General features: G+C 42.1%; 1 protein-coding gene across 1 annotated transcript; it reads left to right on the top strand.

Annotated features, from left to right (window-relative positions):
* Positions 1 to 18: 18 nt before the first annotated feature.
* ube2j1 (ubiquitin-conjugating enzyme E2, J1) lies at positions 19 to 27,466 on the top strand. The gene is made up of 8 exons (XM_088908982.1): positions 19 to 394; positions 15,233 to 15,306; positions 15,921 to 16,052; positions 16,837 to 16,921; positions 19,160 to 19,265; positions 21,157 to 21,286; positions 23,053 to 23,199; positions 26,404 to 27,466. The coding sequence occupies exons 1-8, from the start codon at positions 364 to 366 to the stop codon at positions 26,650 to 26,652; spliced, it is 954 nt and encodes a 317-aa protein (XP_088765108.1). The 5' UTR covers positions 19 to 363; the 3' UTR covers positions 26,653 to 27,466.

The raw sequence follows: 27,466 nt of genomic DNA, 5'->3' as shown, positions 1-27,466 counted from the left end.
TTTTCAAATGTACACTTCCTCTTTTCGTCTCTTCATGTGACATGCTCGTAGATCAACAGAAAAGCGATTTCAAACCTGTCACGGTGCCGCTGAGCGAAACTAGGAGGACCTACGGCACGAACTTTGTGCCACGTCAGGCTATTAAGATTGGGATGCTAGTTAATTACTCCGGCACGACGACACCGAAAGGACGCGTTTTTGTAGTTCCTGCGGCTTTCCCCGTTATGTTATGGCAGCTTTAGGGGACCGGGAAACGAACCGAAGCCGTTAGCTGGCACCGAGGAACCGAACCCTGTTCGGACCAAAACAACGTGGGAAGACATCCGTTCGCCCGCCGCCCCCCGTCCACCTGCGCAGAGAAAGATGGAAACCAAGTACAACCTGAAGAGTCCCGGTAAGCGACCCAGACAGACCCGGTTTCACCGAGTTCAGCGGCTGTGACTGTATCCGAGGGGCGCTGCGGGGGGCTGTGGTTTACTTCCGTATTTCTGTTTTTGTTTGTTTTACAAATATGAGTGGTGATTCTGCCACAGGGGCGCTCGGTTAAGGCTGCTCGCAGTCACGCAGTGGTTTCGATCCAGATCATCTTGAATCTTTACAGAGGGCCGCTGAGCTGGGTTGACGGCCAGTCGTCTTTGTTCCGCTTTGTGTTCAAGTCAACTTTAGTGATATTCGCGGGCAGTATCGTGTGTAGTGGGGCTGGAGCTGTGGCCCTGGTTGTTTTTGAAAATTAATCAACTTCGTGAGTCAGTGACAGTGGGCTGGTTTGGTTTCGCAGGCTGGTTGATGTTGTTGGCCTTTTCAGTGCTCTTGAGTCCCGACTGCTCTTGTGCGGCACTGAGTTTCAATCAGTCCGCACTGGCGTGACATACAGTACAAAGTCATGGAAATGGGGAAAATAAAGCATTGAAAAAACGCGTAAAAAACATGTAGTCAATTGCTTCAGCTGCCGAAAATTATGTTTTAATTATTAAGTATGAAAATTAACCTTATGAAGTATGATATAAAGAGGTGTCATTGAGACGCGGTGTCTCATATTTCTGTTCAGAAATCTTTTTTTTCTTCCCTTTTATTTTTTTTTAACGAGGGTGAATCTACGGACTGTAGAGCGAAAATGACATCCGTAACATAAATGTGTGTTTGTTGTGAGGTTGTGAGTATCAGGGCTGTGACAAGCGAAGGATCCTGATTCTGCGGTTGTCTTCTCGCATCTTCTTCTAGTTTGTAATTGTCTTTAGAGTCTGTAGCTTCTGGTAAGGCACTCAGAGAAGCTAGGACATCGATTGGCTCCAACTGCTTCAGTTGTGAGCACTGTTGTTGGAGTATTCAACTATTTCTGCGTTTTTGTGCTTTTTGTTTACATAAACTGTTAATATACAGCATCATACTAGTTCTGAAACCAACCGTTTTACCACCCAGCTTCCTGCAGCTGGTGACATTAATCACAGAGAAGACTGGCTTGCCCATGCTGTAGTGTCTGTGTGTGTTTAGGCCTATAGAAAATAACCTTTTCATCTTTTTGGGGGAAATGGTAGCATTGTTATTGGGTTAAACTGAAAGCTGCGTTTGGTTCTCTTGAGATGTGACACGTTTTGTAAGACCGACAGCCTTGCTTGACAAAAAATACTTCTCAGTTCAAAAATGGACTACATACAACAGGGTTGTGTGCTCTGAATTGTAATCTTTCCCCTGCGGCAGTTAACTGAAAGCCCTCAGGCCACAGGAGTCGCTCCCATTATCTATTCCTGGGTACAGGAGGGGCTATTCCTGTCGCTTTCACTCATCTTTATTACTTAAAAAACCTTTTTTAAAAAGCTGTCAGAAAAAGAACCTCTGAAAATTAGTCAGGGTACGCTGCCGTCAGCCTCGATATAGCTACCCTTGCTGACAGTGGAGAGTAGCTGTGCGTCTTTGCCAGTGTTGCCCAAGGCCTTGTGCCCGTCTTTTCTCTTTCAACAGCATCTCTGCAACGACAACTTAGCAAGTGTTTTTGTTTGCTTTCTTCCACATATGCAGTAAAAAGATGTAAATGTAAATTCTTAACCAACGTTATGCTAATGTGCAGGACCAGAATGGACTGAATGTCAGTTTGGTATTTATTTGTGCGCAGGCTTAAGGGTACAGTAGTTTCTGTTTTAAGTAAGTCACGTTTAACTTAGTAATAATGTGCTGTTTTGTTAAAAGTACTGTAGTGACTGCTGCTTGCCTTTTGACCACATTTGGATACCTTGCTTGATGTAGCCAATTTCACTATGCAATGTGTACAGTACATTAAAGAACTTTAACAGTAGATAAACCCCTATCAACCCAAAATAGGTGTCAGTATTTAAGTGAGAGATTAATCAGGTTCTTCTTGAGGAGCTGGTAACAGTGTTAGGACTTGAATTGTTGTGTGGGATTTCAAGCATCATGCTTGTTTCAAGCTATTTCTGCAAAAGTTTCTTCTGCCTGTACACATATTATCAAGGTAGTGTCTACGTGTCTTTTAGGGAACAAGTAAAGGTTTATTCCATGCTGACAAGAGCCACAACGATTTGGCTGTGGAGCCTTCTTCGGGTTATCAGCATGGAATAAACCTTTCGCTTGCTCCTTTGCAGCCTACGCATGCTGATGCAGCTACACACCTGAACTATGTGTCTTTTAGCCTCATTGTGTCAGATCGCAGCAAGAGTGGACCTGGCCAGTAGTGGGACGAGAGCTCCAAGGAATTGCAGGTTCCTGCAGTAAGTGGTGTTGGCATACTGGCAGATGGATCTGAATTTCCCCAGAACAGACCAGTATGATGACTGGGAACATGTAGGAGCTGCTGTCCAAGGTCCCGATTGCTTTGTCGTGAAAGATCCCTTTGCAAAAAGTTTTGCAAAAGTTAGGTGTGTTAACTCTTAAATTCTGTTTTGGGCTTGCACAGTCTAGCCTGTCAAAAGATGCACTTTAAATGAACTGACAATGCAGTTGTATCTGCTATATAGTGAGGCTAGTGGTGGATTATTGCTGCTGGGGTCAGAGGTGGGGGTTTGGCTCCTGTTCTATTTGTAAAACACTTTGGATAAAAATCACTGTGTAAACACAAGGTGTAATTAACGTAAACCCACCAACTGCCTTCTTACTAAAAATCTCCTCCACTCCCAGCAGCATCTTTGCACTACGTACCTTTGGGGTTTATTTGTTGGGGAACCACAGTATACATAAACCGAAGGGCCAGGAAAGGGGTTCTAGGATAGTTTAGAGGAGGGTGGACAGTGACAGTGACTGAGGCTGACACTGCAGACCTAGGTGGGACACTGCTCTCGAGATGCTGTTTACAAGGCGACCACCGATCCGAGTGGCCGATTCTCACAACTTCTTTTCTCACCGATAACCGAAGCTGCAAAAACCTACACCTCTCCATTCGCCAGGGAAAGTAATGGGAAAGTACAGTAAGCACAAGCCAAAGCTCAAGTCTTATTTCAATCTTGCTGCCATCTGGCTGACCGAGCGGCTGTGGAAAATGACTTTCAGCCAATCCAGCGTCATCACTGAACTTTGATCTGTTATGCATTTACTAGTTAGATTCAGTGTGTTAAAGTACAGGGAGCCCTGGGGCTGGGGGGGAGTTTAGGTACATTTGTTTTTACATTGTTTAACTTTAAAACACGTGATCTGTGAAGCTGGGAGTACTGAATTGCTAATAAATTACTTTTTTTTTTAGAAATCCTTATTTAAAGAAGTGGTATTTGCAGTGCATTATTTTTTGTTCATAAACCACTCCCCCTACACACACACACACCATAGTAATTTTGCAAGGAGGGGTAAATTAATCACAACAGAATGGGTGCAAATTGTGTTTTAAAAATTCACATCCAAAATCAAACCAAAATATGTTAAAACACATTTTCATAGTTCTTTGTGTTTTCAGATTTGTATGCTGTAAATGCATTGATTATCCTCGTACCTATACCTAAGATCACATTTATAAGCATCATAACGTTTGTGTGTGTGTGTTTGTGTGTGTCTGCCCTGTGATGAACTGGTGTCCTGTCCAGTGTGTATCCTGCCTTGTGCCCATTGTGTTCTGACATAGGCTCCAGCTTACCTGTGACTCTGCATTGGAAGAAGCTGTTAGAAGATTGATGGGTGGAATACTAGCCAGTCAGTATTAGAATTCAAGATGCAGTATTGGAATTCTAACCAAGTAGTAGTTGAAAACTCAAAAATGAAGTGCATTGTCATTTTGTTCTTCGATTATGTGATGAGTAACTGAGAACTTTTATGTGGAGATCTTTCACTGAGCTTCTGAACTGAACAATCTCTTTGCAGCACTGGTTGAAACAAATATTATAGAACTTTTCAATGTATTACAGTAACTATCGGGTGTAGTCAGGTTGACTAATTCTAGGGAGAGTTTTTATTGTCTGACTTCATACATTGGAACTGATTCTTCATTGCATTAAAAGCTCTGAAGACTATACAGGTTGAGCTGTCTCCCTGTGAAAACAGTAATAAGCACTTTTAAGCAAGAGCTCAGGTTTTAAGACATCTAGGGGGGCAAGATCTCAGAAATTCAAAGGATTTTCAGTATGTCAGCAGCTATATCACCCTGGAACTCACAACTGGCAGCCCGCTGAAGCTCAGCAGGTGTGAGTACCTGGATGGGAGACCTCCTGGGAAAAACTAAGTTTGCTGCTGGAAGAGGTGTTATTGGGGCCAGCAGGGGGGCGCTCACCCTGCGGTCTGTGTGGGTCCCAATGCCACAGTATAGTGACGGGGACACTTTGGATGAGACATAAAACAGAGGTGCTGACTTATGGTCATTAAAAGTCCCAGGACATTTCTCGAAAAGAATAAGGGTGTTACCCCGGCATCCTGGCCAAATTTCCCATTGGCCTTTACCAGTCATGGCCTCCTAATAATCCCCTTCTCTGAAATGGCTTCATTACTCCGTTCATCTCCCCACTGAGAGCTGGTATGTGGTGAGTGTACTGGTGCACTATGGCTGCCGTTGCATCATCCAGGTGGAGCTGCACACTGGTGGTGGTGGAGGGGAGTCCCCATTACCTGTAAAGGGCTTTGAGTGGAGTGTCCAGAAAAGCGCTATATAAGAATTATTATTATTATGTCATTAATCCATTATCATAAAGCCCGGTGAGACCAGTCCATCACAAGGCGCATGTCCAGGCAAGAGTACTGAACTCTTCAGAAATCAAGCCATTAATCGCTAGAGCAGATGAGTTCAGCTAAAAACCACATGGTTCTAATTGCAGGGTATTCAGTTGTACTTAACATGTAGGTAAGATTACTTTGAAAACCAAGGGTTTGTAGTGCTGTAGAAATGCTAATCTTTTGTGTAACATCCCGTTAAAAAAAGTTCAAGTGTCCACACTGTTATCACTCTTGATTTATCGGAATAACAGTGTTGCATCTTTTGCATTAAGCTTAAGCAATTTTATGTCATCAGTAATATGATTGGCATCTGTTATAACTGATCAATATGGGGTATATTATAAACATTTCAATGAAAAATCCATCCAATATGCGCTGCTGTGCAAAAGATTCTGAGCTTTTGCACTGATCTACTCTTTCATCTGTGGTTTTTCTTTCTTTTGCTCAGAAACAATTATATAGTAATTCTTCAGCTTCTGCTGCAACTTCAGCCTATTTATTTTGCAATAATTAATTACTTTCTTGTAGTATAAAATGTCTAAAATGGCTTTATGGATATGTAAAAAGGTACACCTGCCATTTTCAGGCAGACTTGATTAGTGAATGTGCGTTATCTACTTAATAATAATAATAATTGCTTACACTTATATAGCGCTTTTCTGGACACTCCACTCAAAGCGCTTGACAGGTAATTGGGACTCTCCTCCACCACCACCAATGTGCAGCCCCAGCTGGTTGATGACAGCAGCCATAGTGCACCAGTACACTCATCAAACATCAGCTCTCAGTGGGGAGGAGAGCAGAGTGATGAAGCCACTCAGAGATTGGGATTATTAGGAGGCCATGATTGGTAAATGCCAATGGGAAATTTGGCCAGGACACTGGGATAAACACCCCTACTCTTTTTGAGAAATGTCCTGGGATTTTTAATGACCACAGAGGGTCAGGACCTTGGTTTTACGTCTCATCCAAAGGACGGTGCCTGTTTACAATATAGTGTCCCCGTCACTATACTGGGGCATTAGGGCCCACATGGACTGTAGGGTGAGCACCCCCTGCTGGCCCCACTAACACCTCTTCCAGTAGCAGCATTTGTTTTTCACAGGTCTCCTATCAAGAAACTGACCAGGCTCACACATGCTGAGCTTCAGTGGGCTGCCAGCTGTGAGTTGCAGGGTGATATAGCTGCTGGTAAAAGCCTTATAATAGATGTCCATGAGTGGTTTACTTTGCTTTGTTGATCAAGTGTTAAACAAGGCTGTGCTAATAACGGAGAACACTAGGAGAGTCAACTTTTGCACTAGAGTGCAGGCCACTATGTTGTGATAAAATGTACAGTATCAGAGTATATAAGTTGTCAGTGAATATTACAATCGATGACCATGATATCAAACCTATACCTGCTATATTTCATTTAGCTTAAGAAAAGATGGGATTTCTATAGAACAGGCAATCATACTGTTACAGTGGCTAAGGAAAATATCAAAACAAATCAGCTCTGTAATAAGTCTTATATTTGTGTTTTTGCATGAGATCAGATGGTGTATATTCAGTGGATATGTATGTAAAAATGCAGTACAGTTCTTTCCAAATGACATTTAGAGAGCATATAAACAGGCTTTCAGTGATGTGGTGCTGATTAAATAGAGATTAAACAGGGGCATTGAGATACAAATGTAAAGCCTGCTACTATATTTATATTCATCTGTTTGGTGACAGTGGTGAAATGAACAACGCATTAAAATCAGAGCTGCTCTGCCTGTGACCATCTTTCGGCACCTCCTCAACACTCATCTGTTCAGACAGCACCTTTGATCTTGGTCACGCAGCTGTGAGCTTTTATCACCGACGCACACTGGTCTCTGCTCCATGCCTTTCCCACGTCACTGGAATCGGTGATTCCTTACCTGCACGCCGTTTACTGCTCGATGCACGGTGCTCGCACCCTGCTTCGCGCTGTAGAGGGATTGCACTTTACGTATCTGTCTCACTGTTGTTTTGTCATTTTTACTTAGTTTTTTTTCTGCTGTATGTGAATCTCAAGTTTCGCGAAACTGTTGCTCTCCCCCGTGGCAAGATCAGGGGTTTGCAACAACAGTGGGACCATAGGTTCACAAAAAATAAATCTGTCTCAATACTAAAGTATCTTAAGAAAGACTTAGCATTAATCTACGTCTTCGCAAACAAAGTGGGGGTGTGGGTTAGTAACCACTTATATCAGTCTGATAAGAAGCTTCAGTGCAACATGAAATAAACTAAGCTGCTGCAGTCTTTGGTCCATCATAGCTTTAAGGTTCCCCTGTAGCTTTTCCTGTGGTTTTAGGGGAGGCGCCTGTTTCCAGCCTTTGTTGTGAAACAATGTTGATTTCACCCATGTTGTCCTGAATCAGACCTGAAATTTTTTCCCAGTAAATACTGCGGCCGTTTTTTCAGCCATGTTAATGAGCTCCCTCCTACATAAATTGCCGATTTGCTTGAACAAATTGCTCGTGTCAATTTACACATTTTAGACGGGCACTCTAGAATAGAACAGTTAAGAAGATGCCAGTGTTGAGGCAGCAGCCTCTGAAACACACGTGCTACATTAAGTAACAGGCATGGGAGGTGAGCGAAGATTACTCTTTAGACTTGCAAATCAGGTGGTTCCCATAGCAACTTCCCTTCTGTTTATTTTTTGTCGTCCTTAAATCCAGCAGTCGAGACGATTTGTTTTTCTGCTTGGTAGTGATAAACTAATGCTAAGTTCTGTTTCTTTGTATTAGTCTACATGGCTTTGTGTAGGCTGCACTGCGTTGTGAGGCCGAATGGCTTTCAAGGATTTAAAGATTCTTGCGACAAAAAAAATTATCATTTTTGAGACTTGCGATTTTCAGCTTTACTATTTCAATTTTCTTTTTCTCTTCACACACTTGGGGGGGGGAGACTCTAGGTCATCACCATTTTCAGTAGACAAAGTCTGTGCTTTTTTAAAAGCAATATTCTACAGTGGAAGCAGGAAACTTGAAACCAGTTTCTCCAGGTAACAGCCTGGATTGTTTTGTTGTAACATTTGTGCTCTTCCTGTTTAATTTGGACATAATTGAAACTTGCAATGAGTGTCTGTTCTAATTCAATTTCTCTGAACAATGTAATCAGTGAAGTAATTTCTCATTTCTCCACCTGATCTGCTGGAGTGTGTCACTGAGGTGGAAGCTCCAGTGCACCGGTTGACAAAGTGGATCTCCTCTAGGTTCGTTCTGTTCCATTTCATCCTGCTATTCTGACTGCCTTCCTACTGCCGCCCAGCACCGCAGAAGTGTGTCTGTACAGTATGTCACCCTGTCTGTGTACAGCTGTACACGCCAGCCCTCCCTCTGAGCGCACAGAAAGCATGATGGACAACAAAGAGATTGTATTCATATGTACCTTTATACCCCCTAAACAACAGCATTCTCAAAAGCACCACAACATCAGCCGTGAGTCAAATCTGACCGTGTTGGGAAATGTCTCTCAGCTCTTTACCAGTTATCTAATTTAATATTCAGGACGTGTTTACACACTATAGGCGCCTAGATAATCTCTAGTGGCAAGTCAGCTGAAACTACTTGCCTCACTGTGCTATCTGTGGTTCCAGCTGCTGCTTTCACATGTGCTCACCTTTCTTGTTAACGAAGTCCAACTAACGTTTGGCCATTTCTAGGTCAAATCCAGATTTGTTCCTGCCTTTGTATGTTTGGTTTTCAAATGGACAGGGGCATACCTGACACAAAATCCATCCTCGCCTTTGTTTAGAAATACAGTATTTCTGACTTCTCTGAGAATATTTGTGTTCCTGTGCACTGCTGCATGTGGGAGTCGAACCTGCAACGTGCCTGTTGACACGCCCTGATTAAAAATAAAACCGTGAAATCTCTGCCTGGCTGTTTACGCCGTTTGAGCCCAGGGCTCTGAAAGGCGGGGTTTGCCCCTACTGAAAGCATCTCCCGGTAGGCCAGAGAGAAGATCGCCCCCGAGAAAATTGTCTACTTGGCAGAGATCGTCAGGTTGGGTCGGGTGTGGTGTAAGTTTCCAGCAATCAGCCAGCTTCCAGGCTGTTGACTCCTTCCTCCTTTCCTGAAGGATTTCACTGGTTCAGTCAGAGATTCCAGGTGTATGACAGTACCTTACCACCTTCTGTTTTCTTTTCAAACATTCAAAGTGAAAACAAGATGCGCTTTCACATCATCTTCTACTTCAAATCAAATTTGGTCCAGGTTATTTAAAACAAGCAATTGATGAACGTTCTGATCAACAGTATGTGAATAGACTCTTGGGTTTTCCTTGACGTTGCTGACGATTTCCAGATGCACCTTTTTTTATTTTTCCAAGAACTGACCACAAAATCCCCCGTCCTTGGTGCAGACGGGCGTTTTGCCGTGATCGAGTGGAAATCGGCGCAGGGCCTTATTGCACTTTGAGATCTTCCCAAGGCATCTTCCCGCCTGTGTGAAAGGAGGGGCTCTTCTTGTGCCGAACCTGGTTGTGGCAGGACTGCGCCAGCTGTGCCATGGCCTTGGCAGACGCTGTCAGGACACATTTCGTCCCCAGCCTGCCCAGCTGTCACTTCAGATTGAGGGGTTTTTCATCTGCTGCTGGAGAAGCTGGATTGGATTTTCCACCCACTCGGAGGAGAGAGAGAGAGAGAGAGGTACTGTGCTGCGCGCAGCTGGCCTTTTCCCACAGGGATAGTAAAAATAGTTTTGCTTCCCCCCTCCTGCTATTTCTCCTCTGTTATCACTGCCGTCACGCAAAGTTCTTAAAAGATGTATATTCACATAACTGTCTCGTGTTGTCATCTCCAGCCACTGCAAAACACATTCATTGGAGAGTTTTGTTTTAAGTGACTGGATTCAACTCGTGTTCTCTGTTATACCCTTGTAACAGATACACGTATTACATGAGAGCGCTCTGGAGTTACAGTAAATAATGGTTCTGCTTCCTTTATTAAAAAAAAATTCTGAAGGCGTTGTACAAAAAAAAGCTTCCTTGAAGCTAAAAATTTGTGACGAAACTTTGTTTTAAACTTCCAGATTTTTGCTTTTTTTTTGCAAAAAATGATAATATTGGCTTACTCTATTTTGCAGGAAAATGCATGCCTTTGGAAACTGTCAGAACTTTTGAAGCAAGAAGACAAATCCCGTGCAATGGATTATATTTTGCAGTGACTAATAAAAGGCAATATTATATTAACATCGTTAACTTTCATTGGAAAGGCTTATAGTGTTATCTTCATAACAAATGGCTTGAAGTTTAAAAATAATTAAAAGTTATATAACTGTTATTTTAATTCCCGAGCCAGTAGTTTAATTTCACTGTCGTTGCCCTGTAAGCTGCCCTCAGAATGGTCTGTCAGCTTTGCAGAAAGGCAGCTTGTTCATAAAAGCTTTGCATCATGTAATGGTCTTTTTAAAAAAAATAAAATCAACTGCAAGAGCTTTCCAGCAGATTTTGTATTTGTCTTGAAATACTGGTCAGATGGCAAATGTGTCCTTTCAGTGGTGGACTCTTTTATAGTGAGCCCAGTTCAAAGAGTAAAAGATGGGATGGAGATGATATATCCAGGAAAGGGGCGGTGCGGTGGCTCTGTGGCTGGAAGGTTGCCGGTTCGAATCCCGCAGCTGGCAGAGGAATCCTACTCCGTTGGGCCCCTGAGCAAGGCCCTTAACCCCAACTGCTCCAGGGGTGCCGTATAAATGACTGACCCTGCGCTCTGAGCCCAAGCTTCTCTCTCCCCATCTGTGTGCCTGTGTCTCATGGAGAGCAAGCTGGGGTATGTGAACAGACAAATTCCTAATGCAAGAAAGTGTATATGGCCAATAAAGTGATCTGATCTTATATTGCTTTCAATGTGAAGAAGGCTCTCATTAAAAAAGTGGAACAAGAACCTAACCTTTCCAAATAAAAGTGAGACCGCCCCCAAATGAGAACCAGAGTTTCATAGAAATTTGTGTAGGTTGTATCATTTGTGTAGCTTTTAAACACATCTTGTTATGCCTATATCTCTACTATTATGGTCAGAACACACTGTGCCTTTTTTCCAGTAGCCTCCATTGTGAAAATCCCTTTGCAAAGGTGGTTTAAGTATTTGGATGTAAAATTCAGGAAAAGTTAGAGCTCAGAGTAGGACTGAGGGAAAAGAAGTTGGTGTATTTTTGTTCAATGCTTATTTCATTCAGAAAATGAAGGTGGCTTAACTGGTCTCATAAAAAAAAATCTATTCTCAAAGTAATGTAAAGAAAAAAACCCTTCAAAAAACAAACTTGTTGTAGGTCTTTACTCTTTGGTGATAGCAATATTCTGTACTGTATTTTCCACTTGGTACTGTATGAGCATATCATAATCTTTTCTGCGTCCGTAAGGGTTTAGCATGCAATATTTGTCATAAATACCATTAATCTTTTAATGGCGCACAAATGCCTGTCATTGAGATAGAGCTCCCTGTAGGCCTTGTTGATTAGCTGTTAAATATGTTGTACAGCACGTTTGAGATAACATCTGAGAAAAAGATGTTTCAACAGAACCACAGTACCAGCTTGGTAGCTTCTGTGCCATTACCTTCACTGCTCATCAGTGGTTGTTTCCTTCCTACAGCAGTTTAGTTTATTGCAAATACGTAGTTACTTTTTTGTTTTTTATACTTTTATTCTATTTTTATTCTTTTTCACATCATCATTGTTTTCATAATGAATATTGTTTTATTATGTATTGGTGGCACAGCGGTTAGCATGGCTGCCTTGCAGCACTGGGCTCTGGGTTCACTTCCTGGGCTGGGGTGTCTGTATTAGCGTGGAGTTTCTATGTTCTCCCTGTGTTCGTGTGGGTTTCCTCCCACAGTCCAAAGACATACTGGTGGGTTAATTGGCTTAAGGGAAAAGGAGTCCTGCGGTGAGTGTCTGTGTGTGCCCTGCGATGGACTGGCGTCCCATCCAGGGTGTATCCTGCCTTGCGCCCATTGCTTGCCAGGATAGGCTCTGGCTCCCCCGTGACCTCGAGTTGGATAAAGTGGGTAGAAAATGGATGGATGGATTGTTACTTGTCTTTGTGTCTTAGCTGCGGAGCATGTACAGTGCTGTCCTTGTCTCCAGTCTATTCTGCCATTTTGTGTCTGGCTGCAGACCCTCACCCGCCTCCTGTTTAAATCTGTACATGAGTCTTACCTGTCTGTCAAGAGGAGTCTGGGGTGGCGCTTAGGGTCAGTCTGAGTCTTTGTCTGGCTAGTGTAACCAGGGTTGTTTGCTGTATCACAGACAGGTTTTTATTGGCTTGTGTCTCTTAGAACTGTAGCAGCGAGGTCTAGTTTTGACATTTTTTTTCTTCTGCTTCTTTTGTCATTATTTGTCCTTACACAGGAGTACGTCGGTAGATAGTCCCCCTTTTAGGCAGTTATGTGGGTAGCACTATGCTGGTACAAGCGCTGCTGCTGGACTCGGGCACCTGCCTGTCTCTGCTGAATCCCGTTTTCAGCTGCAGTTTGTCTTTTTTCACTTTGACGATTAAGTGTCTTCTGCTTCTGCTTCCTTTGTTATTCTTGAGAAACGATGTTTGTTGCCAACTTTTGCAGGGTTTTTTTTTTGGGGGGGGGGGGGTTCGTCGTCAGTCACTAACGTAGCTCTCAAAGGCCCAAATCCCTAAAACGGGAGATTTTCTGTCGAAAACTGCGATTGCATAGTTCTTGTATTGATGGTTTCCTTTATTCAGGTCTAAAAAAACGCATTGGTTAATTAATCTCTACAGCAGTTTCAAGATTTTCCAGTCATCTCGTCATTTTTTAATCGAGCTAGACTTGATGGCAGATGCGTGAGGTTGTCAGACCGAGGCATGAGTCCGTGAGACTTGGTCCGGCTGTGTGTGAGACTTGAGTGCTATAAGATTATACCGGTATTGTATAAATATATCATTAGTAACCATGAAGTTGTACCCAGTAAAACGAAAGGCATACTAATGGGCAGGAGGTTTGAATTGTTTGCACCATTGTGGCTGCTGGCTGGCAGATGATCTTGCATCACTTGTATCACTACCAAACACTGTTTCAATACGGATTCTTGTGTGCATTTTGTGGGTGACCATGCATTTGTTTGGCCAGGCAGCCCACCTGACCCCTATACCACTGTGGGGAAACCCTGCTGTGCACTGTTACGTGAATGTAACTGGTCTTATTGAAACATGAGGCTGTTACAGTGCTCCCCAGGGACACAGACCTCTTGCCTTGTGGAGCTGCACAAACGGTTCAGACCCCCTGCCCTTTAATATCCCTTTCATCTTACTGGGTACAACTTTATGGTTATTAGTGATATATACTTACCGTATTGTTACAGCCTAAAGCCCCAGTTCTGTTATAATATCATAAACGTAGCACACGCCAAAACATAAAAGAAGCAACAGATTTACATACGGAACACAGACCTTTATTTCCTCTCTCCAGGCAAAAACTAAACAAAAGAAACTGCTCTCTTCAATCCAAACATACTCCAACACTAACTTGACTCAGTCCCAGAAACTCACACTGCCATATTTACATAAAACAAAATAACGACTTTTATACAAAACATGCCCTGAGATTTGAGTCTCATGCTCTACCAACAGAGCTAGCCAGGGCCTTTATACGAAAGAGAAAAGGAGAAAATCAAGCCCCAAAAGGCACTGTGAACATGTCAAGAAAACATCCAAGTCAGTCCATTAATGCGCACAAGCAGTCAAACCACAGGCCAAACCCCGTGCAAGAGAGAGCAAGGCTGCTTCAGGATGGTTTGACATATCACCTAGGGGAATACCAGATCCTCCCATTCAGATTGAACGTCAAGACCACACCTCCTCTCAATCAGGTTTCGAGAAGATGAGCACAAAAATAAATAAATATGCATGAATAACAAATGCAGCATGGAGGAGTGTTCATTTTGTCTTTTGATTGCAGTGCAGCATGATTAAAGCATGATGTCTCCTGCAGTTATACTGTCCAGCAGCTGTCATTGACAACATTAAGGCCCGGGGCTGCTTCTTAAGTTTTCTTACATAAACCACAACTTATTCTCCAGAAATGTTCTCACATGGCCCAGGTTTCTATAATCGGGTTTGGGCTAAAACTAGGTCTCTCTATACTTAGATTAAAATTTGCCCTGTAGCCCAGCATACTTTTAACTCAAGGGTTAAAATGCACAGATGTTTTCACTGCTGGAAGGATGTCACATGTGTCTTAATGCCCACAGATTGTAATTAAGTGACCTTAATAACTTGTTTATGCCATTTTTTCTGTTATGAGCCTGATTTTTTTTTTTTTTTGCTGTGCAGTTGTTTTGGCAAATGCAAGTATTTCAAAATGTAAAAGGAGTTCAAACCATCAGTCAGTCTCCCAAGTGAAAGTGTGCTTTAAATCTTCCTCTGCCTCTTGCTGTCCTGCACACTTAGGGGATAATGGCCTTGCTTTAGATTTCTTAAATAAATCTGTTGATATAATTCAGTAAAGAGTGGGCAATCAGACTAAAACATTTCCCACATACAAAAACAGTTAAGAGTAGCGCAGTTTAAGCAAAGAGAAATGTGTCCTTATGCAAATGACCATGTTAGCAAACAGCTTGCCACTCCTTTAAACATGTGATGTACAGTACATGGCTTCAATTAACTAGACACAGTTTAGGTTAAGTTGGCCTCCCTCTTGTTCATTAATTGCATCTGGATGGAATGTCACTGATAGAGGACAGATTGTTATTCTGTATTTCCCAGTGAACGGCTTTACAGTGCCACTGGGATAAACTCCCAGCTTTCAAAAATCACATCAAACTAGTTAACAAACATGATTCATTTAGAAGACACTTTTTGTGATCACAGCAGAGTCCTGGGTTTAGTTGCAGTCTGGACTGCTTTTTTCTTCATGCACTTTCCATGTGTGTCCCCCAGGCTCCCCAGCTGCCCCGCACACTCCCTGGGATGTACTGGCCAGGGTCACTGGCATCTCTTCTGACGTGTGTGCGTGCACTCTGTGGTGGGCTGGCGTCAAGTCCAGAGTGTAGTCCTTTCTTGACATGTCCTTGCGCTTGAGAAATCAGCCTTTTTTTTACATCTTTTTTTTGTGCACCTGTAGCTGTGAAGCGGCTGATGAAGGAAGCAGCTGAGCTCAGGGATCCAACAGAACATTACCACGCACAGCCCCTAGAGGTGAGAGGACTTTGACATATTGCAGCAGCAGCATAAGCTAAACAGCTTCACAAGGGTACTAACTCTGTTGATGGGATTATCCCCGTCATCATTCTTGTATCAGAGGTGAATGAAAATGACACGTCTTGCTGGGTGCCTGTAGAGACAATTAAAATTCGATTTCATGTCTTCCGGAGGACATCTTTCTAACAAACGAGGAAGTTCTCCTTTCTGTCTCCTGTTTGTTCACACCATAGCACAGTACAGCCTGCTTCTTCACATAACCTGAAGCACTTATGTTACTGTTATCTTGTCAGAATCTCATGATCTCTAGTGGACAGCAATTTCGAGAAACCTCTTATGTGTACAGTGCCTCTGGATCCTTAGAGATGAACAACTTTAGATAAATACAATTATTAATTATCTGTAGTGTAAAAAATATCAGGAGAAAACTTGTTTTTGCAAATTGATTAAATGTAAAATATTTGCTAAAAGAGATTTTTCTTTGGAACCTCCAAATTCAGTATTGCTGATTACAAGAAACGCAGGTCTTACTGCCTGGGTATTTTCAGTAGACTGCGGAAGAGGTGACTGTTCTAATTCCGTCTCCATGCTCTGACTACCTTTGCGTTCAGGATAACCTTTTTGAGTGGCACTTCTCGGTAAGGGGCCCTCCTGACTCCGAGTTCGACGGCGGCGTCTATCACGGAAGGATAGTGCTTCCTCCAGACTACCCCATGAAGCCGCCCAGCATTATCCTCCTCACCGTAAGAGCCCGCCATCGTGCTGCACACTCATTTCTGTTCCTAGATGATAAGGTTAATCCGAGAGAGCCCTCGCGTCGGGCTCCAGTGTCAGCCAGTGGTCCTCCAAACGAGGTCAACACCTGGCTTGAATCCTCCGAATTCAAAACTTTCTCACTTTGTGAACAGCGAATTGTTACGTGAAACAATGTTTTAAAGTGCTCAGCCACCCCCTTGAGTTAATTATTAGCATTTCATTGGGTCTGTATTTAAATAAAATTGACCTTTTGCTAATATTATAATGTTGACGTGTAAATATTAATAGTAGACATATACAGTATTTGGTGTCTGATTAACACTGTTTTTAATTATTAATTAATTATTTATGGCTGATAATGGACACTTCTTCTCAGTACTGTGATTTACAATGCACACAACATTTACAAAGTGGTGGAAAAACTGTTTGCCACTTTCAGAAATGCATACTGTAAATGTTGTTTTAATCTTTACAATAGAGCAAATAAAAATGCTATTTAGAAACAAAGGAAACCAAAGAGATTTTCCTAAAATTGCTTTATTGATGTCTGGGGGGGGATGACTATAGTCAAGAACTCTCTGGTCTAAAGCAATTTATGTATTGTCTGGATGTTAGTTTTTCATTTCTTAATTCATCTGTCACCTTTTAAGAGGTTTTCTGCATGTTTTTTGTTAAAGACTTGCTTTGTTAAGAATACACTGTATATAAAACACATGGTAAATTAGTCAAAAAGGAGATCTGTTAAGTGTTGATGTGTGGTTGTTTTTACAGTCCAATGGAAGATTTGAGGTTGGTAAGAAGATCTGCCTGAGCATCTCTGGACACCACCCTGAGACCTGGCAGCCCTCCTGGAGCAGTAAGTTGAGACGGAGCGCTCCAGAGTTTAACTCTCAGCCTGAACGCTCTCCATACGGAACGGTCATGTACATGTGCCAAGCAGTTCCCATAGCTATGAAGAAAGATATAAGATGTGAAAAAGGGGTTAACTGATTTCTTTCTGCACAGAGACTTCTTGTGGCACAAGAAATTTCATGCCTAGGCACCTTTGAGTTATGGCTGGGATGGAAGTTAATTGATATGAAATTCCAGGTGCGAGATAGAGACTCCCTAACTAAGGGAAGATAAAGCCGACCATTAAAAAGTGCTCAAGGTCTTGGGAATGTCCAAACACAGGTGGCCCCCCCATTACCATGGTAACAAGTTGCATCAGAAGCGGCTGAAGTTTGCTATATAAACTGGAAGTTTTGTACCTATATTTCGGACAATACTTCGGTCTTATTGTTCCTTGCATGCAATAAACTCAGCTGTTTAAACTTCATCTCGGGTTCTAGAACTTATTTGTCTGTTACTACAGGTAGAAGCAGTAACTCGGAAACAAGATTCAAAACGAAACCATTAGTAAATGAATTGGGGGGGAAATATTTTGGCTAACATCTCAGTTACATCTTTGAAGTGTGAAAATACAACGATTTTATGTTAAAACCAATTCAACAGGGCCCAGATGTTAATTTGCGGGATGTCTTTCAACATTAGATATAACTTGGTAGAAGTCCTTTTGTGAATGAGATTTGAATGTGATATTCTGTCTTTCTCTTATGGTTTTATTCTTAGCAGGTTGTTGCTGAATTTTTTAAAGAAAACTATAACAGATTTCTTTCACTGCTGACGGGCATCCATCATATTGCTGCCAGTTATTAGCTCATGGATGTTTCCATACACCTGTTAGTCTCTCTTTTTATTATTTGCTCTGCCTTTCAGAACTCATCTCAGTCATGTCATCCCTCTAAGGAAATCCAGTAGCACTTTCAAAATTATTTTTTCTCATCAGCTACAGTTATCTGTTTTTTTATATTATTTCAGGGAGAGTCTGGAAGAAAAGACTAGACCTTCAGAATAGCATGTCTTACAACTGCAGAATCTGAGATCCCTTTGTGGTATTCACCATGAGATTTTTTGTTCATAAGTGTTTGAGCCAACAGTAATGTTTGTATTGTGTTAATATACTAAGAAGAGACTCTTTACTTACTACGCCATTTGGGGATCCATACCATTTTTTTAAATTAAATTATCGTTCACAATTTTTATTGTGTTTTTATTGTGAGCACCTTCAAGTAGGGAGCTGCGTCAGCATGCACAGGCTGCAAAGGAACAAGTAAAGGTTAATTCCATGCTGAAAAGAGAAGAAAAAAAAAGTAAAAACTTTTCGGTTGTGGAGCCTTCTTCTCAGCATGGAATAAGCCTTTACTTGTTCGTTTTTACTGATCATACTCACTCTTAGTGTTTTTCTGTACTTTGCATTTGCTGCACTAAAATGTTTGTTCTGGACCTTCCCACATTTGGATTTTTTGAAAGATAATGCTAATTTTTGGCTTTTAGGACTGACAGGAGGATTTTAATTTTTCATAGCAGCGCATATTGAAGAGAAAGTCTTTCAAAATAAGAAAAGATCTAAATCTCACACCTGACCTGTGTAAAGAGTGCATGGCAAACTGTTTGGCAAAACTGCTAGAGAGCAACAGATTCTGTTTACAGCTCTCTATTAAAAAAAAAAATGAAAAGAGTTTCTGCACCTATTATTTTGCAGGTCTTGCCTATTAAAATTTTGGACTTCATAACCCGTCATGTTGTGTGGCCATACGTCGGTGAATCTGAGCCCGTGTGTTTGTAGGCGTTTCAGGAGGTGCCTAATCCAGCAAATGCTGCTCTTCATGTTGTTGCTTTTCCATGTTCATCGGCTGCCAGAGCAGAGGCGAGTGTACTGCAGCCCTGTGTATTTCCCCCATGTCTGTTGATCGACACCGTGGCTTAACCTTATGTCTGCCCAACACAAAGGGATTGGGAAAGCCGGCCTGTCTCAGGCGGGGGCTTTTGAGGAGAAACACAATGGGAATCTGTCCTTAGAAAGACTGTAAATCCAGGCTTACGCAGGGAAAAAAAACAAAGCATTACTTCGAGTTGCATAACACGGGTGTTTAACTTTAGAGAATGCAATGTTCTTTCATGTGAATTATAGACTCATTTAATTTACCATTGCAACGATGGGCTGGGGTTTTGAGTTTTAATTTTTGTCTTTTTTTGTTTATTTCTCTTCCAGTAAGAACTGCACTAATAGCTATAATTGGATTCATGCCAACCAAAGGAGAGGGTGCGATTGGATCTCTCGATTACACTCCAGAAGAAAGGAAATCTCTTGCCAAAAAGTTAGTCTCTGAGATGTCCCTGCGCCAGTGCACGCATTGTCATCTTAAGACTTTAGATTAAGATTAAGATCACTGTATTAGCCATATACAATTTCTTGCATTAGGAATTCATCTTTTCGTATACCCCAGCTTGCTCTCCATGAGACACACAGGCAGGGAGAGGAGCTTTGGGTCAGAGCGCAGGGTCAGCCATTGTACAGCGCCCCTGGAGCAGTTGGGGTGAAGGGCCTTGCTCAGGGGCCCAACAGAGTAGGATTCCTCTGCCGGCCGCGGGATACGAACCAGCAACCTTCCAGCCACAGGCGCAGATCCTGAGCCACAGAGCCACCGCCCCACCCAGGGAATGGTCAAACCCAATATCCATCTCCATCCAGTTCCGTTCTGTACCAGCAGAGTGTTAACCACCATCACACGAACCCTACAGTTACATCGCTGGTTCACAGAAGTGGCGGCAAATGTTTCATCTGTCTTTTTCAATTCTTTAGGTTCAATTCTCTGTTGAGCTTGTAGATTCTGCCCGTGTCAGTGTGGGTTTCCTTTTGGTGCTTTGGTTTCCTCTCAAAGGCCAAGACATCCTAGCAGGTTAACTGGCTTCTAGTCCCTGGAATGAGTGAGTGTTTGTGTCTCTCTGCACTTACAGACTGTAGTCTGAATTTGGCACAGCTGTAGAAAGTTAGAATCGATCTTGTTCAGCTAACAACCATATGACACATCATGTACATGAACATACACTCACCTTGTTATTCTGGAAGCATACTGTATTTACAGTAGAATTGGCAAATGGCGGATGATACTTTTTGTAGATCTTTCCCTTAGGCAACAGCACTTACGAATTGTGTAAATGACATCACCAACCTTAGTCTGTGTAGAGACTAGTAGGAGTACGGATTCCTCTGCTGGCTGCGGGATTTAAAGTGGCAACCTTCCAGCCACAGGCGCAGATCCTGAGCCACAGAGCCACCGCTCCGCCCCTATAGAGCTACATCGGTGTGCATGTGCACTGCTGCAAACGAATTTCTATTTTATCTCATGTGCATTTATGCCTTTTCATATTTAGTAAGATGAAAGAGCAAAAATCTATATTTTTTTTAATTTATTAGCGAGAAAACAGATGTTGAGTTTGTGTGTTAACGGGTAGCTGCCACTCGTAATAACTGGTGGTTAATCTAAGTAGACCCCATGCTACTGGTCCACTCTGGATTATTTGAAATAAATCACAAATAAAAATGTAGATCACAGTGTTTATGGTATTTCTTGATAGACAATTTGTGTATTTTGCTAGAGATGTAGAAATGGAAGCCAGAAGGAATATCAGTAACTGACGGCTTCATTAGGATGACGAAAAGCCACTGTGATAAACAGCTCATCTTCATTTCTATAAATAAAACTCTGTCCTTATACCGAATACAATGTTGCTTCACATTGCCCTAGGCTGAGTCAGCTCCTTATTTGTGAGAGAGGTTGCTCTTTTAAATTTGTGTATGTTATAATATTAAACTCCTTGACTGCTATTCCTACAGGCTTTAATACACTGAAGTCCCGTGTAACACAGTTCATCAGATATTATTAATCACCCTAAAATAATCAATTTGAAAGGATTTGGACCATGTGATTTTTTTTATCAGTTTTTACAGTAGCGATTAGTTCACTTAAGTCAGATATGGCCAACTCTCTCCTTTGATAGTTATCAGTATTAGCATTTGAAATGTAAAATTGTTCCAAGTGGATTGTGACTCAGTCGCAAACAGCAATGATCTCTCTTCACTGTGGTGTGTAACCTCTTCTCCATTTGATATTATCTGTTTCAAGTCAGATGTGTAATGAAGGACGGACAACCTGTTGTGCAGTAGTTCCAGTGTTTAACAGCGATGCACAAACCTGTGTGTTTCAGGTCCCAGGACTTCCACTGTGAGGCCTGTGGCTGCACCATGAGGACGGCTCTCATGCCTCTCACCTCCAACAGCAACCCCAGCCAGGAGGATAAGGAAGCCAAAGAACTAGCAAAACAGATCAACTTCAAGGTAGCAGCTGTCTATTTATCTGTGTACCTACGATTGGGTTTACTTGTGACAGCACATATTGCAGAAGGAACAAGGTAGTGACTGACTGTAACCTCTCCCAAAACAAATAGTGGTGGTTCTCAAAAACAGATTTGTGCATCAGATATTTCTGCCAACTGTTCTGTTTGTCTTTTTAATTTATTAAATTTCATGCAGCAGCTCATAATCCCAGCTGTCACATTAATCGTTACCCTATACTGTATATTACCTGGTCACACACATGCAGTGGTTCAAATCTCAGTTCTGATGTAATACATTTCCATGAAATTTTAGTCTGCCACGTTGTGTGTTTTCAGCCCTGGGTGTTAAAACCGATGTGCTCTCTGTTGAACCTGGTTGAGTAGTGATTGCCCCCTAGAGAACGTCAAAAGTCGCATCGCTTTTCCCTCTCCTTGTTACCCCCCTGAGTACAAAATGCTGAAAAGTATGGTAAACAGAGTAATGTGAATTTGCAGAGGATGGGTGCGTGCACAAACAGCATACAGGTTCACTGGTTTCAGTCGTACTGTAACGGGTTTGAAGGAGAGGGAGTGTAGTCTTGGAGTGTTGCTGGCAGGGGTTTTCCACAAGGAAATCTCAAGAGAGGCACAACCAACTGGCAGGGTAGTAAAGCACCTCATGTACAGGGAGAAGTATGCCTAAAGCTTCTTATATTAATATGTGCACCAGTGTGGAGTAGACATCAGGGCTCAGGACTCTGCATTGGAGGATCACGGCTTTAATTCCTGGTGGGCGGATATTTTAAACTCCAGAGCAAGGGGTTTCACTCGGATTGCTCCATGTTAAAGCCCTGCTGTACAAATGGGTACTCTCCAGCATATCACAGTAATTGAGAATTTGTTCTCTCATGTCTTATCTGGTTAGATAATAGGTTAGAATCATTTTGAAAATTGTACAATGTATTGTATAAACCTGTAAGGCCTTATGTAGAATATTGTGTCCAATGTTGGTCACCACATCACAAAAAGAGATTGCTGCTTTGGAATCAGTCCAGAGAAGAGAAACCGGGTGTGTGCCAGGGCTTCAGAGAACCTCCTCCACTCAGAGAGGAGATTGCAGAGGAACCTGATTCAACTTTTTGGAAAAAACGTCTTGCCTGACCACCGCCACCCAGTGGACTGAACCAAAGGACACAAATCAGGAGAGCAGGGGGAATTTCTTTGCAGCTGTTAAAGCAGATACCCAGGCTTCTTTCACAAAACAGCTGGAAGAGATTCTCAGATCAAATAGCAACTAACATGGGCCCCAACGGTCTCCTCCCGTTTGCAGCCTTCCTTAGTTCATTAGGTGATGAGGATTTATATACTGAAGCATTTTTGAAGCATGTTTGGTCAGGATTTTTTTTCCAGTGACAAGTACAGTTGTAGGCGAAAGTTTGGGCACCCCTGGTCAAATTGCATGTTTCGCCAAATCTCTCGGTGAAAAGACGTTAAAACAACCTCTACAGGCTACAAACTTAAACATGACATATTTCTGCACATTTTAATGGATAATTATTATTTACTTGCTGAATTTAACAGATTGAAAAAAAATAAAATGGTGAATGTGGCATGTGCAAAAGTTTGGGCACCCTGATCCATTGAGACTTTTTTTAAGGCCTCCAAACGTGATTGACTTGTTAGGCCTTAAAGTAAGCCAGGTGATGTCAGTCCCAGAGCTGAATACATAATCTGACCCTTCTAACCTCTCAGGATGCTGTGCCTACTCTTTCCCCATTTGTCCTGCAGGCAGAGTCGAGCACATCTAGTACAGATGCACAGAGCCCAGGAGCAGAGAGCAGCCCCACCTCTGAGACACAGGCACAGGCACAGGCCCAGGCCCAGGCCCCTTCATCAGGGACACAAGCAGCAGCAGCAGCAGCCCTGCCTGAAGTGGTGAGACCTGCTTCTCTGAAGCCTCTGTTTGTCTTTAACCCTCTTCCCTCTGCAGCCAGGCAAAACCAACTTTTATTAACGGGATAAAGTTCTCTCACTTTGCTATTTACTGTACTTTGTGGTTATATAGATCAAATCCATTTGGTGCATGGGAGCAAAATTTGAGGTTGCCCAATAAAAAATCTGTGTGTCTACCTCAGACACTTGGGATATCTAAGTGCTTTCCGTGTAGTCCTAGAGCAATTCTTAACATGACTGTCACTATATTCCTCTTTGAAAAGGAGAGGCAAAAGTGTTTTCAACAGTAAAGCAGGTTCTTTTGCTGTCAGTTCACTCAAATACTCAAATCTTTAAATCCTCCTCAGCCCTTTTGTTCTTTTGTAATAGTCCCATTATGGTAGAAGTTTAATTGCAAAATTATTTTTGCTCAATATCCGAGCATGTCATGTACAGCTACAATGAAGGATCAAGAGGGAGTATATAATTGCTGTTATCCCTTATTTCTGGTAGTGGTTTACAGTATATAATCTTCCAAATCTTCAAAGTGTAGCTCCTGTTGTAGATCAGTGATATTTTTATAATTATAAAGTAGTCTGTCTGGATAAAGATTCTGGCCTTAATGTTAGATGAAGCCAACCACTGACTAAAACTGCAAGTTCACAGCGGAGGTGCGGACTGCTCTCTGTGGGGAACAGCAAGCACTGAGGGGGGACTTTTTTTACACATTTCAGCATCAGTTCCCTTCAGGGATGACCTGTTTTAAATTGTTATTGATCAACATTAGAAGATCCTATCAACCTGAGTAGGGATATTAGATGAGACTCCGCAGTTGGTATGTATGGGTATTATGACAAGGCTAGATGAAACAGAAGTTGAGTTACTAAAAAATGTATGTTTTTGGTATAAAAAATTTAAGTTACATTTTAAACTTGACAGTTTTCAATAAAGAATTGCAAATAAAGAATTTTTAAACTCAAGCTCTTTTCTTGCTTTCATTGTTTTGAATTAACAAAAATACATCTTGCATTTTATTTTTTAACATATGAGTGGGTATGTTATTATATTTCTGAATGTCCAGTTTTGTTGTTTGTGTGCACTGTTGTGCTTAGGCTAATACAATTCTTGCTGGTACAGACTGTAATTCAGTGTCGATCTTCATTTTTGAACCAGCCTCTTGTTGCATAACGTGTTAAATAGTCATTTAAATTAGAAATATCAAGCCCTGTTCTCCAATGAGTGCAATCATTTCATTTTCATTACAAGGTATTTCCTTTTCTTGTATTTCAGAGGGCTTTTTGTAAAAATAACTGTGGATATAAAAATATCAGAGGAAGTGAAACGTACCTAAATAAACCAAAAGGATTTATTCTTTCATATTGGAAGCCAGACTAACTTTTACATAACTGATCCTTTAAAGACACTGGCATTAGTCCAGTACAGTCACAGTTTTTCAAGTGAATGCAGCCTGGTATTCGGTGATAAATTGTAGTGCAATCCTGGATAAGCTGTGTTTCCGCAGTGGCAGGACTAGAGATGAGTAGGGGGTCAAAAAACGTCAGACCATCTGCTGCTACATGTGATGTCCGGTCGTGCTGCAGAAAACGGTTCATGGCCCTGAATCCCCAAACACACACAGCTCTGTAACTCTGCAGCTTGCAGAACCAACTCTCCAGCATTGTACCGAGGGGCTGTCTATTACTACAGCTGCTGCACTTCTTCCTGGAAGGCAGAGCAGCCTGTGGCCAGCCGAAGCTGGGAGAAATCCTGTGCGATTGCCAGTTTTTGATTCTTTGTTTTGTGAGCCACGGTTCCCCTCAAGCCTTTTGCTCTGGACCTGGTGTGCTAAGATTACTCTGAATAAAACTGCATTGTCTTGCTTGCTCTTCCCTATGCGTTGCTTTGAAGTCGACTTAAAATAAATGTTTTTTCCCTAATAATGATCGCGATTTAGGTTTTAAAATATCCTTCTGGATTATCTGGGTGTTGTGTTATGAGAATATTATTATCTCCTTCTCTTGGCATGGTGGTGTAGTGGTTAGTACTGCTGCCTCACAGCTCTTGAGTCCTGGGTTCAGTTTTGAGCTGTTGTTTATATGTTCAGATATAACGTCCATGTAGTCCTGATTTGTGTACTTCTGTAAATTTCCAGAATAAGCTCCGAGCTGCTGTGACCCTTAACAGGAATAAGCGGCTTTCTGGTAATGGATGGATAGTCATGTATTTTCTAACTGCTTCATCCAATACAGGATCACTGGGAAGCCAGAGTCTATCCTGTCAAGCATTGGGTGTAAGGCAGGATACACCTTGGACAGGACACCAGTCTGTCACAGGGTATAATTGATGACCATCTCCTGGTCAGTCAAGTTTTATTATAAAGACATGTAAGGTTGGCTGTAATACAACCAATGATGAACTTCAGGATTGTTTATGTCTCCCTGTTATTAAAATTAAGTGATTCCCTATATTAGAATATATTAGTCATGTTACTAAATGGGGGTGATTTTGCCAGTAGTGGAGGTTAGAGGTTGAAAGTTTAGGTCGGGGCTTGGCATTGTACAGAATGGGCCTGTAATGAAAGTCTAGCTAATGGCAGAAAAACAAACTAAGATGGAAAAAAAAAAGCTTGACTGCTGCCTCATTGTCCATCAGTGCATCTGTTATGTTAAAAGTTTTCCAAATTCCCGGCACGGTCGGTGTTCCTTGGCCATCTGTATCCTTGACGTGTCTCCTGAATGTCCTGCATAGATAATAGGCTTTAAAGTTCGTAATTACACCTTGATCTGCTGGCTGGATCAGCGATGTAGTGGTGGAAAGAAGTCCGTCCACCACTTCAGTCATGTGCATCGTGACAGCACTGTCTACGAAAAGAAGAATTTCGAATGTTAAACTTGGCTCTTTGCAATCTTTTTTCATTTCTGAAATAATCTGCAAACCACCTGTGGTACTGGCTTTTGGTGCCTTGAAAAACAACATACGTGTGGATCTATATGACATAAGCTGTGTCCCCAAAGTTGCACTGAGCCCTAAGCCCTTTCTCCAGGAACACACTTTTTGTGATGTAGGGCAGGAGTAACTTAACTTTTAAAATGAATTTACTTTATGAGGCAACTTTATAATGCAGACCTTCAGCACATGCCTTTAGATATGCGTCTCAGCGTTTTGCTTTTTACGGAACAGAAGCCATGTCCCTCTTCTCCCTTTCAGGCTGCGCCTCAGAGTGACCGCACTGAAGAGCCCCCCCAGCCCAGCCGGCGCCTGAGCCCCCGCCAGCGCCGTGCCCAGCAGCCTCGGAGACCGGCCTCTCCCGCTTTCGCCCAGATCCAGCGCCGCCCGGTGGACGCCCATCACACCGGCTCGGCTGTGCTCATCGTGCTGCTCACCCTGGCGCTGGCAGCCCTCATCTTCCGCAGGATCTATCTCGCCAACGAGTACAAGCTAGACTACGAACTGTGACCTTCCCCTCTTCTCGCCACGGACCGGACACAACGTGTCGCAGCCTGTCATCCCGTCTGCTGCAGTGTCCTGTCAACATCGGTTTACAGCAGCGGAGCGAGGTGGCTTGCAAGCAATACGTACAGCTGATTCGCTCGTGGTTTGTGTACAAGAGGTCAGCAAGTGGTCAGATTGCAGATCAAGGTCAAGTAAGCAGCAGACCTTGATATTAGAGTGGTCTTTGATGATCTTCCCGATCAAAAAGAAGCAGCAGTAGCTTAGCTATTCCTTCTGTTTCTCTGCCTCTCTCTCAAGAAACACTTAAACTTAATCGTATTCAATTCACCATATTTGCATATCTCAACTGTGAAACCTGTGCTTCCAAATGTTTAGACCTAAATTACTCCCGTAATAAAATACTAATACAGATGCTTAACTGCATACTTTTCAACTCTTATATTAACAACATACTCTATATTTGCAGTTGGTTTTGATCATAATGTGTGAACAGCAACATTTTAAATTGTGACGTGATAATGTTCCAAACACTTTAAAAAAAATAAATATAGACTCGCCAAGTATTTTCAATTGCGCATCCACTAAATTTGGAAATGGCAGTTCTTTTAAGACCCCAGCACAGCTCCTGTACCCATTTTGAAAGAGAATTAGATATACATAGTTCGTGTCTGCATTGTAAAGTTTAAGTTTTGCTTTGTGTTTTCTTTCTCCAAATACAATCCTCCTAAAATTCCAAAACGTCTGTTGGACTTAAAAATAATTCTTACATTTCTGTTGTCTTGTTAAATATTCAGGTTTAAATGTCGGCAAAAGAAAA

The sequence above is a fragment of the Atractosteus spatula genome, chromosome 2 (assembly GCF_055471065.1).
Source record: "Atractosteus spatula isolate fAtrSpa1 chromosome 2, fAtrSpa1.hap1, whole genome shotgun sequence".
Lineage (NCBI taxonomy): Eukaryota > Metazoa > Chordata > Actinopteri > Semionotiformes > Lepisosteidae > Atractosteus > Atractosteus spatula.
Note: the sequence above shows the minus strand (reverse complement) of the source record. Positions and strands in the feature narration are given on the sequence as shown.

Excerpts from the sequence above, each read along its gene's own strand:
- ube2j1 (XM_088908982.1), top strand. The coding sequence starts at position 364 with ATGGAAACCAAGTACAACCTGAAGAGTCCCG. Across the intron at positions 16,922-19,159 it reads CTGGCAGCCCTCCTGGAGCA|TAAGAACTGCACTAATAGCT; the intron begins GTAAGTTGAGAC and ends TTTCTCTTCCAG. Across the intron at positions 19,266-21,156 it reads AGGAAATCTCTTGCCAAAAA|GTCCCAGGACTTCCACTGTG; the intron begins GTTAGTCTCTGA and ends TGTGTGTTTCAG.